The sequence below is a fragment of the Anabrus simplex genome, chromosome 6 (genome assembly GCF_040414725.1).
Source record: "Anabrus simplex isolate iqAnaSimp1 chromosome 6, ASM4041472v1, whole genome shotgun sequence".
Taxonomy (NCBI): domain Eukaryota; kingdom Metazoa; phylum Arthropoda; class Insecta; order Orthoptera; family Tettigoniidae; genus Anabrus; species Anabrus simplex.
In genome coordinates, this window is record NC_090270.1 from 276,211,549 (window position 1) to 276,227,148 (window position 15,600).

Sequence of the window (15,600 nt, forward strand, 5' to 3'; positions counted from 1 at the left end):
TGCTTTATTTTTGTTCGTTCAATGTATTTTTTTTTCACTTATGCGTACCTACCTATTTATTTTCAGATCAGGATTTCGAAGGGTTTTCAATTTTCCCAACGTAAAGCCGCAAGTGGGCACAGAGCAAAAGTTGAAGAATCTAAAAAAAGGAAATCGAAGAAACAAGCGCTGATACAACCTTTGTTCAATCAGCAACAGCACTCGGACGAGTTCTCTAATTTTTGATCTGATTTTTGATCTGATTCTCATCCAGAGTATGTAGGGCATTTTTAAGCACCAACGTACTCCTCTACAAGGTCAAACATGCTGAGATTAGAGCTCTTTTCAAGGACTTTGCAGGAAGAGAGTTGCCTCATGAGTCGACCCTACGTAAAATTTACGTTTCTTCAGAGTATGAAAAGGTATGAATTCATGCTCGATTGCCGTATTCCGCATTCTCGTTTAAACAATTTAGAAGTTATTTTAACATAGATCTGGCTCTGTCGTAATGAAGGCAATCTCTCGATAATACCTTCATTCCACTAATAATATGCATTCAGGTACTTTCTTCACCAGGTTTTACACGCAATCAGGGACGACATCGGGAGCCACCCAATTTGGTTATCTATCGATGAGACCACAGACAGTTGTGGACGATACGATTAACAGCCCTAGCTGATTCACGTTCCACTTTTGATCATTCTCCATCTTGATTAACAGCCCTAGGTCTTCGCCGTTTAATGGGATGCCATTCAATCAGTTGAAGTTCTTCGCAGATACTGCACACATCTATTTGGGGTCTACCGAATCTGTAGCCAAAGTTCTTATTGAAATAATCAACATAAAATGTATATTTTACTTCAAGATTAGGATGTTCCTCACAAAATAAATCATGCATTTTTTTAAGGTTCAGCCTTGCATCCAAATAATTTACTTTGTTACCCCCATAATGAGAAGTTTTGACTGGAAACTTGAGGATGTGGTCCCGAATTTCAGTGCAGATTTCACGTGATATAGCATGCGTCTTCTTATTGCATCCCCGCTTATCCACTGGGCTTTCGCCTTTCGCCAACAGCTTAGCAATCCTGAATACACGGTTCTGTGTTACTACGTGTAAACTAATGAATGCATGCCTACAGACCTGCAGACGCTCCTGATTTCTAAGAACAAAATATGTATATGCTGATTCACGTTCCACTTTTGATCATTCTCTGTCTTGATTAACAGCCCTAGGTCTTCGCCATTTAATGGGATGCCATTCAATCAGTCTCTGTAAGTGGATATCCTGTTCATTTTTGGTTTCATAATCGTAAAAAGCACTAAATATTTGCAGCCTCTCTTCTTCTTGCAATATATTGAAGCAGTGACGCTTGCACCTAAAACAAACGAGTTACCTAGGTAAATTCTTTGTCCGACATCCATTAAGTAATCGTAACTTCAGTATCAATAATCGTTTGAATCCCTTTAATGGAAGTGAAATGGTTGAACAGATACTATCTAGATAAGAATGATAATTTCCATCATACCTTCAGGGAGGTCCAATACTTTTCTGAGGAACTGCCTTTCTTGCATAGCTTGTATATGCAGTACCCTTTACCCTTGATCGCTTTACTTTATTCCTGGCATAATTTTCTTCGTTGCGTTTACGTTTCTTTCCTGCCATAACTTCCTTGTCCATGATGAAAATATCTTTAAGAACACAGCAAGAAGAGGAGGAATAATATGCAGAGCACAACAACCACGTAGGATATATTGTCAGTGACAACACTCAACATCTATGTAAACAAATGAAACAAGCGCGCCAATCTTGACATCCGAGACTCAGCAGCGCTCTCTGCATAGGTTGGTTGGCGCTGGTAGATATTCCGTGTTGAAACGCACTAACTGCAGGACTAAGTTCCTTTCAACACGGAATAACTAACCTGACGGCTGTGGTAATGGCACAAGCGCTGCCAGAAAATGGTTCCTTTCAACACCAAAACATCCGTCTTGCTTCTAAGAACGCAAAATCACTGTAAAACGAATTTGTCAAAAATGTGGACTTAGTGCCTTTCAACAACGAACTATTCAATTGTTTATATGGGGCATACTTATATCTCAAAAACTCCTCAAAAACTGAAGGTTCCAGACATGAAAATAGGTTTTTGGAATCTATTTTTAAAATACACACATTTTGGGCAGGGGTGATCAACTTGGGGGGGGAGGGGGTGAAGGAGGAGTTCAATTATTTTTATGGGGATACAAATAACTAAAAAGCTGAAGATGTCATGAATGATAATTGATATTTGGAAGCTCTTCTATATATAAACATGTATTTCTTGTTTTCAGAAAATTCACTTCAGGGGGGAAGGTGAAAGGAAGTGAAAGAAATTGAATTATTTTTATGGGGATATTTATATCTTAAAAACTGCAGGTTACAGCCGTGAAAATTGGTATTTGGAATCTACTTTAAAAAATTTTAAAAACAAAATTTTTTGGCGGTGGGGGGGGGGGGAGAGGGGATACTTAACGGGGTGTGGGGGTTAAGAAGAATTTAGCTCTTTTTGAGTACATTTATAGCATGTTACAGACATGAAAATTGGTATTTGGAATCTCCTTTAAAAATAAAGAAACATGTATGTTTTTTCTTTTAGAAAATTGACTTAAGGGGTTGTGGGGTGAAAAGTAAAGGAGTTGAATTCTGTTTATGAAGATTCTTATATCTCAGAAACTAAAGATGTTACAGACGTGAAAGTAGGTATTTTGAATCTCCTTTAAAAATAAACACATTTATTGTGTTCTAAAGTCCACTTAAGTTGGGAGAGGGGTGAAAAGAAGTGAAGAAGTTGAATTTTTAAATTAGGATACTTTTATCCCAAAAACTGAAGATTTTAGACGTGAGAACTGGTATTTGGAACCTCCTGTAAAAATAATACATTTTTTGTTTTTGGAAAATCCATTTAAGCATGTAAAAATAATTTACAAAGCTATATCTACAGTATATGTCAAAAACTTAACATGCTACAAATGTGAAACTTGGTATTTGGAAAGTCCTTTAAAAATGCAGGAACACATAATTTTTTGTTTTCATAAAAGGCATTTAACGGAGGTGGAAAGAAGTGAAAAAAGAGTTGAATATTTTTTATGAGGATACTTATATCTCAAAACTGAAGATCTTACAGGCGTGAAAATTGGTATTTGTAATCTCCTTTGAAAATTAAAAAAACACATTTTTTGTTTTTGTAAAATCCACTTGGGGGGCGGGGTGGAGGAATGATAAAGGGGTTGAATTATTCTTATGGATATACTTATATCTCAAAAACTGAAGATGTTACAGATGTGGAAATAGGTATTTGGAATCTCTTTTAAAAATAAAGTAACTTTTTTTTTTTTTTTTTCAACTTGAGAGTAGACTGTTTCTCACATATACAGTTCTGTGTTACGTGGTCATCTTAGCCACAAAAGGCAATACCATAAACGTGGTTTACAAATAGTTTCTTGGGTAAATGAAACTCAATTTTTGGTCAGATTTTGTACTTTGGGGATTTTCAGATATCGTAGTACAGTACCGAGGAATAATTACTTCTAACATATTACGAAATCCACGCGAGCAAAGCTGCGGATAATCGTTAGTTTGATATATATAGATTTCTGTAGCACAAGAAACAACTATGTCCTAAACATAAAATATTTACACCAATGTCAACTCATGCTAAATGATCGTAGAAAGTTTTTCTCATAGTATAGAATTTGGTCAAGTCTTTTAACACAAAGACTTCATTCAGAAATTCTGATCTGATCCGGCAGCTGAACAGCACGATACTGCTGTGGATAGTGATGCAACTGTAATGGACTAGTATAACTTGGAAACAATTCTCTAACCCATGGGTAAATAATGGAAATATTGAGCTCTATTATTATTATTATTATTATTATTATTATTATTATTATTTACATAGTTATGTACAGACTTTATCTGGTATAAATTGTGATCGTATTATTTGTGAGGTTATGTCATGGTATATCTGCTGTATGTATATTAATATGAGTGTATTTAATGTAAGAACAGGTAATTAATAGTATATAATTTATTATTACCTGTAAATATGATGTATAAATCCAGCATAATGTTGTGCTATACATGGTAATGGTATAGAACAATGCATCTTGCCACTGGAATTGTGTAGAAAATTCCTTTCATTGTAAATAGGCTATTGGAGACTCAAAATTATGATAAAACATGTTGTGTCATATTCTTCTAGAAGCCTGGCCAGGCAATGTATATAAAGAGGCAGTCTTGGGAGATGAGTTGTTTACCAAGACTTTTAGTGGAAGTCGTTGGTCAAGTATGTGAACTTTGTTGGGTTGGTAGTTGGTTGACATGCAAGTGTTAGTCTTCTTCTTCTTCTTCTTCTTCTTCTTCTTCTTCTTCTTCTTCTTCTTCTTCTTCTTCTTCTTCTTCTTCTTCTTCGTAACTGTTTTGTTCAAGAGGGCAATTATCAGTGTGTATGCGTGTATAAAGTTTGTAAATAAAACTGTGCACACAATTGACAGCATCGCGTGTATGTCTCTGTGGTTACATCAATAGTAGACTGGATATTGCGTATGATTTGTGTTCAGCTTATATAGCTGGGAACTGTAGCCTGTGAGTGACGTCACGCTGATTGCATCAGTTTGCTTAGGTCTTAATAACTGCCACAATAATGTCTCTATTGTCTTGAAACTGGTAGGTCTTGTAGGCCTTATTGAAGTGCGCATGTTGTCGTTATCAGTTTCTTCAGATCTCGATTAACATTGGAAATATAAAATATTATATCATATGAGCCTGGGTGACAGTGTTCCCACTATAGCCGAAAGTGGTGCAGCCTACATTATTAACTCCACGCTGGCAGAGAAAGAGCTGGCATATTCTCATGCAATGTGATTTAAACACACAATAATTGCTGTACCGACATTTGTGGTACAATATGTTTCTACTGCTTTTTTTTAACACCTAGTGTTTTATCAAACTCGGTCATTACTGATCTGCATTTAGGGCAGTCGCTCAGGTGGCAGATTCCCTATCTGTTGTTTTCCTAGCCTTGCTGACTTTCTCTGCATTTTCTTGTACTGGATGCAACTTTACTTTATAGTACATTGCATAGCATTTAAGGTACAAATGCATCTAAACATACATCAAATTTCTTTGAAATATCTCCACTGATTTCTGAGTTACGGCAGAACAAAGACAAAGCAGATAATATTACTCTCACTGTTTTATTACTTAGTATAGATTCCAATGTTTGTTTTAGCATTTCTTCATTCATCAGTTTAATATGTCCAGACCCTTTGTCTTTTTTTCAATTTCATCACCCAACGTTTCCTGTTTCATATCTTATGATATGTATTCACTTCTCATTTTGTCTCTCATTGTCTTCTGTAACATGTTTCTTTAGGAAAATAATTTCTGTTGCCTGTATTCAATTTTTGTCATCATTTGGTGCTGGCCAGATCTCAGCTGCACAGTTATGTCATAAGAGGTTTAAAATATGCTACCACCACCATTTTGTTCATGTATCATTGTTCCGTTGTGGATTACTGAAGACAGTCGCAAGGTGTATGTTTCTACAGTTTCCTTTTTCTTGTAAAATTCACAGGAATATGTTCAACAACCTCAGCAGAAATTGTAAAAAAAAATTAGATTTGCCCTAAAATCATCATACACTAAAGGCTAAGCCTTGTCGCTGCAACCATAAAGGATCATATTAAGTAAGAATAGGAGTTTCATTCCCATTCTCAGCAAATTTTACTTCATCTCCAGATAAATATTGGTACCTTTCTTCCCAAACAGTTTCAAAAAACACCAATGTTGATAAAATAACCACATAAATCACACCAAGCATGGGGGTGTTACAGTAATGTCTTTTTCTCCTTTTATGAAACATTAACTTATTTACCTGAAGTAGATCTTAAACCCAAAATGCATCTGACTAATGTTGTTCTTTTCCAGGAACTCTAAGCTAGGAGAAGTATTCCAGACCATGGCTGATGCTGCTGTTGGGGATCTCCACTGGGAAGTTCAAATCAATAGTCTATGTTTCTGGTGCAAGGTAATCGAGCAGGAGCTGAGTGACCAAGGAATGATAGATGGCACATTTCCCTCAGTCACCTTCTCTCGAGTTGATAGAAAGATTGTCACTTTGACTGCAAATGAAGTTAAAAGTCGACTCAGGAAAGCTCTCGACAAACTTTCCAGTCTTGGTTGTCTGCAGGTAGTTATTCTTAGAAAATTTCCTTTGTCTATTGTGTATTCAATATTGTTTGCCATAATGTTTGAGAACCTTACCTGCAGTTATCTTTTACCACCTTCATTCATATTTGTCGTCTTGCTTCCCTTTTCCTGTCTTACCTGGTTGTCTTCTTATCCTACACTTCCCACATCGTAATTCGAAGGATGAGAAGAAATGGATATAGATGAAAAAGGATTGCTGAAGAGAGAGGCCATCTATTTATAGACGACAGTATATGAAGATTAAATACAGATGAATGTGTTCCTTATGTTTTTATCTCTGAATGACTTGGTACATGATCAGCTTTTGACTTTGCTCCTCTGAATCCACACTAGGGTTGCCAAGTGTCCCATATTGTCCCCATGCAAGACAGCAAAAATGCCGAATTAATGGACTTCTTTATTTTATTCATTAAAATCGTAAGGATAACTTCTTGTGCATAGAACATAATATAATACAGCATATTGTTATTATATACAGCCCTGATATTCATGTTCTTGAAAAGTTTCTTTCTCATTTTCTTGTAACTGTAGAAGAAATAGAACTATTGCAATAATGTTAAACTATGAAAAATCAGAATAAATTGAATTCATATATTGTAACAATGATTGTAATGGTAGTCTGACTAGCTGTCAACTATAGAGTTTGCGAAGACAAAGAGACAAAGTGATTCTCTTCCATGTGTGATAAAGCAATGTGTGTTTATAGAAAACTGGGAAAATTTCTTTCTTTCTTTCTTTCTTTCTTTCTTTCTTTCTTGGCTTGCATCAAGGACTACATTTCTTGCAAAGCCAAACATACAGCTTGTAAGAGAGAATTTTCTAATCGCTCGCTGAGGAGCAATATGGAACAACTCTGTCAGAGATTTTGTTGTCAAATATGTTTGATCACCGGGCGAGTTGGCCGTGCGCGTAGAGGCGCGCGGCTGTGAGCTTGCATCCGGGAGATAGTAGGTTCGAATCCCACTATCGGCAGCCCTGAAGATGGTTTTCCGTGGTTTCCCATTTTCACACCAGGCAAATGCTGGGGCTGTACCTTAATTAAGGCCACGGCCGCTTCCTTCCTACTCCTAGGCCTTTCCTATCCCATCGTCGCCATAAGACCTATCTGTGTCGGTGCGACGTAAAGCCCCTAGCAAAAAAAAAAAAAAATGTTTGATAACACTACAATAGGACATGGGGGCTGAAGGGTGGTCAGGTATGTCCTGTATTTTCCGTTTAAACACCTGGCAACCTTAACCCACACTAATATGCTCCCTACCTACAATAAATTCTAATTTTGAAGAGTGTACAAACATCCAACCCCTGAGCCAGAGGAATGAACTAATGAAGGTTAAAATCCCTGAGCCGGCCGGGTCAGCACGCTAACCATTTAACCGTGGAGCTGTTTCTACAATGATCTCCTTGAATATCTCCACTGAAATAAGAATCGGATTGATCTCTGTTGACCAGTCACTCAATCAATCATTAATCAATCACTACTGATCTGCATTTAGGGCAGTCGCCCAAGTGGCAGATTCCCTATCCATTGTTTTCCTAGCCTTTTCTGAAATGATTGCAAAGAAATTGGAAATTTATTGAACATCTCCCTTGGTAAGTTATTCCAATCCTAACTCCCCTTCCTATAAACGAATATTTGCCCCAATTTGTCCTCTTGAATTCCAACTTTATCTTCATATTGTGATCTTTCCTACTTTTAAAGACACCATCCAAACTTATTCATCTACTGATGTCCTCCCACATCATCTCTCCACTGACAGCTCGGAACATACCACTTTGTCGAGCAGCTCATCTCCTTTCTCCCAAGTCTTAATAAAGTGTATTTTGCTTTGGGCAGTTTATTTTGGTCAAGGACCCTCAGCCAAAGAACTTAACTGAATATGTATAAAATCTTCCTTAGGCCATTTCACACATTTGTCTCAGAAACATACCCTTTAACGAAAATAGACATGCAGATGTTGGACATATTTGTGACAAAGGTCCTGAGAAAGATAGCTTGTCCAGTGTGTGATAAGGGCCAATAGAGAATGTGATATAATGTGCAACTCTTACTTTGTCTACTCTGCTACATCAGTAATAAGATTTATCACAACAGGTAGGCTGAAGTTGGCTGGACATGTGACGAGGGGTAGAGGTATCAGGAGTGCCAAAGAAACTTGTATTGGTAACCGTGGAGACAGCGTAAAAGATGTCAACCCAAAACTTGATGGCTGGAAGGAGTGATGGAAGACCTATTGGAGCTCGGTTGTCATAAATGAAGGATTGCAGCATTTATTGAAACGGATGGTTGAAGCTCATTGAGAAAGCTAAGGTTCACCATGGACATTAGTGTCACAGAAGGACAAGAAGAAGAATGTATGAGATGTGGAGAATGTCCTTCTTTGTTTTCCTATTCATTCTTGTCTCTCCACATTGACCTGGCCTTGTGTTTCTTCAGTTATGCTTTATCATATTCCTGTCTTTCTCTATATGACTTTATTTGTAACCTGTAAATTTGTGTATCCTAAATTTATGGATAGTGGGGATCAGGATAATGACACATTGTCCTTCTGTCCAATTACTTTGTATGTTTGGGCCTTTCATTATACATTAATTTAAAAAAAATAATTCATAATATAGAAGTAACCTTTGCTTTAAATTTGCTGGTCAACATTCTGATGGAGAAAATCTTTTCCACCAGCTAATCAGTGTCAGACCATAAATACATACTTGATGCCTTAACCATCATAGGGCCCAGGTGGGGTATTTATAGTATTCATTTTTACTTATAAACTTTTAAATGTACATAGAACTTTAATTGCCTTCTGTATTTCCAGGTACTCTTGGCAACATTAGAAGATTGCAATCTGCAAGTTGCACAGAAATCAGTGGAGATTGTAACCTCACTTCACAAATTACTTTCACAATATGGTGTTCTTGCTGCCCGAAATTCACTTCCTGATCTTATCAGTTCTAATTGTTTGAAAAAGGACCAGAGTGATAAACCCGTGCCTATTTTTGATACCTTTGCACATGAACATTCAAGACTTGACAACCCATCTGTTAGTTCAAGAAGTAACGGAGATGTCCAAGCAAGACTGAAAGCCTCTGATGAGGTGATAGAGTCTATCATCCAGGAGAATGACATGAGACTGTTGCAGGAAGTGTACAATAACAAAGTGAATGGTGTGGAGTTTAAAGGAAAGGAGGTCCATCACAGAACAGTTTCAGCTGATGAATTCTTAACAGCTCTCTTGCAACTCAATCTGACAGACATAGCAGAGCGAACACATTGGCTGGAGTACTGCAGTGATGATCTGGGTTCACTCCTAGATGACATATTGGCCTCGCAAATTGAAAGAGAGTCAAATGCAATAGATTGTTATTAGTGTAACATTCCCAAAAAGGAGGAGGAGAAATTTTAAATTGGCATTTGTATGTCTGCTTTAAAATTGAACTTATAAGCTTTTCAGTCTGTCAAAACATAAAATATAACACACGGAACACTATAACACACCTGTGAAATATAGACTATTTTTACAGTATTCTACATGTTACATTTCGTGTTTCAACAGACTGAAAATCTTAAACATTCTATTAACTGTGTCGACACTGAGAAAATGGCTTTCTTCTTAAGAAAATCAAAAAGTCTGCTTTAAATTCAATTTGAATAGATCACAACTTTTGTAAAGTAAATGAATACCGAGCAATCAACTTGTAAAAATTGGAATTAATAATCAGAAATATTACATAGATTCCATTAATGAAAAGCACGTTGTGGGATCCCTTCTCCTTTATAATAGTCTTCACGAAGGTAGTCAGACTGTGAAATAACTTGTCATCTATGAACCTGTAAGACATCTATAGGTATTATTAAAAAAAATCCCCAGTCACTGTCAGTCTGTGTTTGTGCGGGCTAATCTCAGGAACCACTGAATGGATTTTGATGCAATTTTCACCATTGTGTAGATATAGTTAGGTAAAATTTCTTCCAAAGAAGTCACGAAAGCTCAATCTACCAATGGGCAGATGACCTAGATGTTAGGCCTCTTTAAACAGCAAACATCAGTCCACCAATTCGATACAGTACATATAACATTTAATAATAGGACAGGTTTTGACCCTAACGGCCTTCTTCAGCTAAATAATTAAGACAGATTTAGAAGCTAAAATAACATATTACCGCATTTCTCCGAATCCAAGACAATGTTTTTTCCTCAGAATCTCATAAAAAATCAATGGTTGTCTTGGATTCGCAACCTACCAGTAATAAACTCCACTTGCAGCTACCATGGTAACCACACGGCTTCTTTTCGCCGTTGACAATCAGCGTCCGGCTCTTCATTATACATTACTTGTTGTGGCTACTGGTTGTACAGTGCCTTGTGTGTAACATCACTGGATCTCTGGAAATAGTGAAGAGAGAATGACATTCTATTAGACTCTGCAAAAACGTTTCTCAAATCAGCAGATTGGCATCAAAACATGCGAGCCTTTGAATTCTTATAAAGGCCACGGCTACTCATTGGCAGAGTTATAATGTGTCTACTGTACCTGATGCTCAATAAAATCAAGTTTTATAGACAGCAGGAATATCTTCATGATGGATTGTCATATTGTAAAGATACGTGGAACAGGTATTGTCATGAAATTTTCAATGGGTTCTCGTCGATATTATGATGCCAATTTTAAGTTAATGGTTATTAAACATGCGGAAATGAAGAATAATTGTGTAGCCACAACCAAATATGGTATAGGCCTAACTAAAGCCAATATATGGCGTTAGCATGAAAACAAAGGCAGCTTATAAAATGTATACTGTATTAAAAATGCATCCAAACAGGTCTCTTTAAAGAAGTCTAAGATAAACTTGTGAGGTTTGTGCGCAAAAACGCAAGGGCAGAATGGCCATACCACGGTGCAATAAACTTGTTTGTTGACGTTCAATGTCTGCGTCGTTATTAGGGCTATACATCGCTAGCCGCTGAAGTCGGTCGAATCCGACAAGCGGGACATGCGTGTAGTGGTAGCCGGTTGTACCTAACGCTGAGTAAAAGTAACAATTTTATGGACAGGAATATTTTCCTGATGGGTCATCGTATTGTAGAGACGCATGAAACAGGTATTGCGGGCCAAATTTTCAATGGGTTCTTTGATATTATGATGCCAATTTTAAATGAATGGTTATTAAATCCACAAAAATAAAGAATACTTGTGCAGCCGCAAAACAAATATGGCATTAACTATAGCCATTTACCGTTGGCGTGAAGACAAAGATAGTTAAAAAATGCATTCAAGAAAGGCATTCATATGATTTTACACAAAGCACTTTTGAAGCCCGATTTAATTTTTTGAAGGAAAAAGTGGAGATCGTCTTGCTTTCAGGGTCGTCTTGGATTAGGAGAGATATGGTAATGAGCTTCTAAATTTGTCTTAATCATTCAGCTGAAGAAGGCCCAATTAGGGTTGAAACTTGTTCTATTATTAAATGTCATTCCTCGGACACTCCTGGCACTAAAAGCCATACTCCATTTCATTTATTGAATTGGTGGATTGTGCTTTTGTGATTTTTTTACAAGAAATTTTGCCTAATTATAGTGTAGGTCAGTATGGTGCAGAGTAGTGGTGATTATAGTGAAGGAAGTTCAAAGAAAAAACACCTGAGCTCTTTCTTGGCCTACGCTTCCTAAAGGATTAACAATAGACCCAAATTTTTTTGGACGAATTGTTAACATAGAAAGCTCTACTAAAAAAATCTGCAACCCTTATACATTGATCTGTAAAAGGTAGCCCTCAATAAGCATGTTTGTTATAGTTTGCTGTAAAATATTAACCTTAAAAGTAGAAACAATACTTTGAAATTAATTATGCAGCCCTCATAAAAATAATTGTTTATTCATCTCGGTAATCTTCAGATAAAAATAATTTGTATGAATGGTTTAGAAAAATTGAGCTAACAGACAGGTGGTCGATAGGACCTTGGAAAAACCTTGCACTGACCTTGGAAGAAAAAAAACCCGCTAATGTTGTCTGCGAGGAAATCTTATAAGGTCTACTACCTTAAATTCAAAATTTCTCCTGTGCGAAGCCAGGGCGAGTTGTTGCTATGAGCAGCAAGTTATAGTTATGCAGAAGTAACAGTAGTGTATGTCTCATCTTAGGCCAGCTTGTGATAAATAGTATACAGTATCTTATTTCTACTTTTATTGACTTGCTGGATACTAAAGTGGGTGATGTAGAACTGACATCAGAACTATTTTGTAATTTGGGCATTTGTCGCAGCTGTGAAGATCTCCAATTCTCAGACCTAGCTGCCTAACTTACAGAATACAAAATTTTATTTGAAGACTAGCTGATGTACCCGTGCTTCGCTACGGGATTCTCAGAAAGACTGACTTGGTGGTTTTCCTAACTGAATTCAACATAGGTCATTAAAAAAACGTCAGTAGGAATGTAGCGATTGAAAGCAACGTTATCATATAAAATACTCGATCAAATGAAAAACTGCACACTTTCTCACTTTCAACGAACAGTACTATGGTGCCGATCTAACAGTCCAAAGTTCCAGTGCTGGAACAACGAGGTTGCAGACTGCCATCAACACTCCTGTCATTATTCCATTAAATATGCACACTACTCATTCCAATCAGTGCCTCAGAGTAGGGATTGAATAGCTCGAATGCTATGATGAACCAGTGTGTTACGTACCTGCAGTATTAGAAAATGTATGAACCAGAGGAGTGGCATGTTAAAGAAGAAAGTTTTCCAACTCCCCAGCTATTTCCCGCCAATGTTCAGTCAGGCTGTTATACTCGGTACGCACCAGTAATCCCATCTATCGGAGTTGAGCGGCACGAAGAACATCACAACAAACAATGGTCAATGTAAAGTTATTGTTGATCAGTGTTATGCGCTATGGATATTGTAGGCCTTCTGAAATACCACTCTTATCATAGTCGGTACAGTAAAACTGAATGAAACGTAAATGATTGGAAATTGTATTGTCTATAACTTTTGTTATGTAGTACCGTACTTTTCGATAGCACCAATAACATAGGTACTGGTATTTAAAAATTAAATTTCAGGCGCCTTCCCCTAAACTACCATTTCATCTCGGGAAAATAAAATTATTTACAGCTTATACTGTAGTTTCTTTATTCCCCGACTCTATATAGTGGTTTTCATTAAATTCTGTTAACCCATTTTCTCGTGGCTCGGCGTTGATATGGACTTAGCAACAAAAATACAGATTCATTAATATCTGTGTTATCAGAGCCGGTACGGTAAAAATGTATAAGACATAAATGATTAGAAACTGAATTCTATATAACTTTAGTTATATATTATTTATCGATAGGACTGCTAATATTATAAATATTCGATCATTAAATTTAAGGCCTTCCCCTAAACTACCATTTCACTCAGCGTGAATAAAATGATTTACAGCCTAGATTGTAGCGGCTCACCCACCGACTTTACATACCGATTTTCATTAAATTCTCTTCAGCCGTTTTCTCGTGATGCGTGTACATACATGCATACAGACAGACAGACAGACAGACAGAAATTACGGAAAAGTAAAAAGTACATTTCTTGTTACTATGGACATGACCGATACAGAAATACCATTCTTTTCAAATTCTGAGCAATGTACAGACAAAACTCTTATTTTATATATATAGATTACATTTCAGGCCTTCCACTAAACTACCATTTCACTCAGTGCGAATAACATTATCGATAGCCTAGATTATAGCGACCTATTCCCAGACTTTGCATACCAATTTTCGTGAAGATACGACCACTAATAAAATAAATATTTGACAATTAATTTTAGGCCTTCCCCTAAACTACCATTTTTCTCAGCGTGTATAGCCTATATTGTAGCAAATTATTTCCCATCTTTGTCTAGAGATTTTCATTAAGATACGACCACTAATAACATAAATATTTGAGAATTAAATTTCAGGCCCGGAGAAAAACCTGTCCTGCCTCCGCTTTGTCCAGCACAAATCTCACATGGAGTGACCGGGATTTGAACCACGGTATCCAGCGGTGAGAGGCCGACGCGCTGCCATCTGAGCCACGGAGGCTCTTATTTATTATTACACGACCTAATATCCCCAAATAATTATCATAACCTCATTTTCCTTACAAAAGTCCAAAGCCTGATGTGTGACTCAGGATGATCAATTACCAGGAGTACAGGACTCTCCTTAGCGCACCACACATTGACTTATGTTATCGAGCCCGTTTTGTGTGTTAGGCAGTCACAGACTTCATCCAGTTTCTATGAAAGCGGAAAAACCTACAGCGGTGGCAATGCATTGCTATTAGCACCGATTATCCCTACCTGTGTAACAAGCTGGCTGTGCTCCTAAAATGTTACTTCATGCACTTATGGTTACTCCAGTTTTGTCTAGGTTGAAGGTTTGATTTAGACAAACTGTGCTTCTTCAGTTCACATTCGAGTTTGTGAAATAATATACCCATAATAAGTATGTCTATTGCAAGCAGTCATCCTCCCCGTACTTCTTGCCTCTAATGTGCAAAAGAAAGGCAAGGTTGTCTTTCCATAAAAGCTGAAAGCCAGTCTTGACCAGCCTTTCACCCGAATTGAATGGCACTTTTAAACCACTCCTTTTGTCATGCTGGTATGCCAATTTTGTTGTTATTTTTGGAGTTACATTCAAAAATAAAGGGCAGGATTCTCCACCTGTTCAATACAACTTAAAATGTGATATAAATTAAAATGTCACATTTTATGAATAATTTTTAGGTACCGGTTTCGGCATTTTTTATGCCATCATCAGCCTAGGTTTAGCAAACAAGGACATTGAGTAATTACATATGTATATACACAAATAAACCTTCTAAAAGTCTAGCAATTTATAATTGCATCACAATATAAAACATTTGACTGCATAAAACTCTCATATATACATCATAATAAAGTTCTAAATAAGAGGTAAAATTGATCTATGTACAGCTCTGTGCATGTCTATCACCTAGTGATGTTAAATGCTACGATTGTGTATAGAGTTACAGTAGCCAACAGGTTTTTGTAAAATCTTCTGTCTAGACTATCTACACAGCTGATTAAAATTAGAGTATTGACCTTGAAGCAATATAAAATCTTTTTGAACGTTCTATCATGAGAGATTTCAGCATATATACATTATTAACTAAATTTTTCAAAGTATTACTATATAGTATAAGAGAGAAGAGCGTGTATTGTCCGATGTTTGTTAAAGATAGTTCCTCAATGGATTATAATCAGAGAGCCATCATAAACTGGTCGGATTTTTTAGAATCAAGTAAAAGGCTTTCATGGCTTGTCTCTTACGTAAATCTTACTGAAAGAACTTGACTATCAGGGTATAAAATGGTTTTTA

General features: G+C 36.7%; 1 protein-coding gene across 1 annotated transcript in view; it reads left to right on the plus strand.

Moving 5' to 3' along the window:
* The window catches only part of LOC136876452 (BRCA1-associated ATM activator 1), a 102,000-nt gene extending 89,156 nt beyond the window's left edge, over positions 1–12,844 (plus strand). Inside the window, exons 9-10 of the mRNA XM_068228443.1 lie at positions 5,948–6,209; positions 9,043–12,844. Coding sequence (XP_068084544.1) covers positions 5,948–6,209; positions 9,043–9,594 — 814 coding nt within the window. The 3' untranslated portion in view covers positions 9,595–12,844. The remainder of the gene's footprint in view (positions 1–5,947; positions 6,210–9,042) is intronic.
* The last annotated feature ends 2,756 nt before the right edge of the window (positions 12,845–15,600 follow it).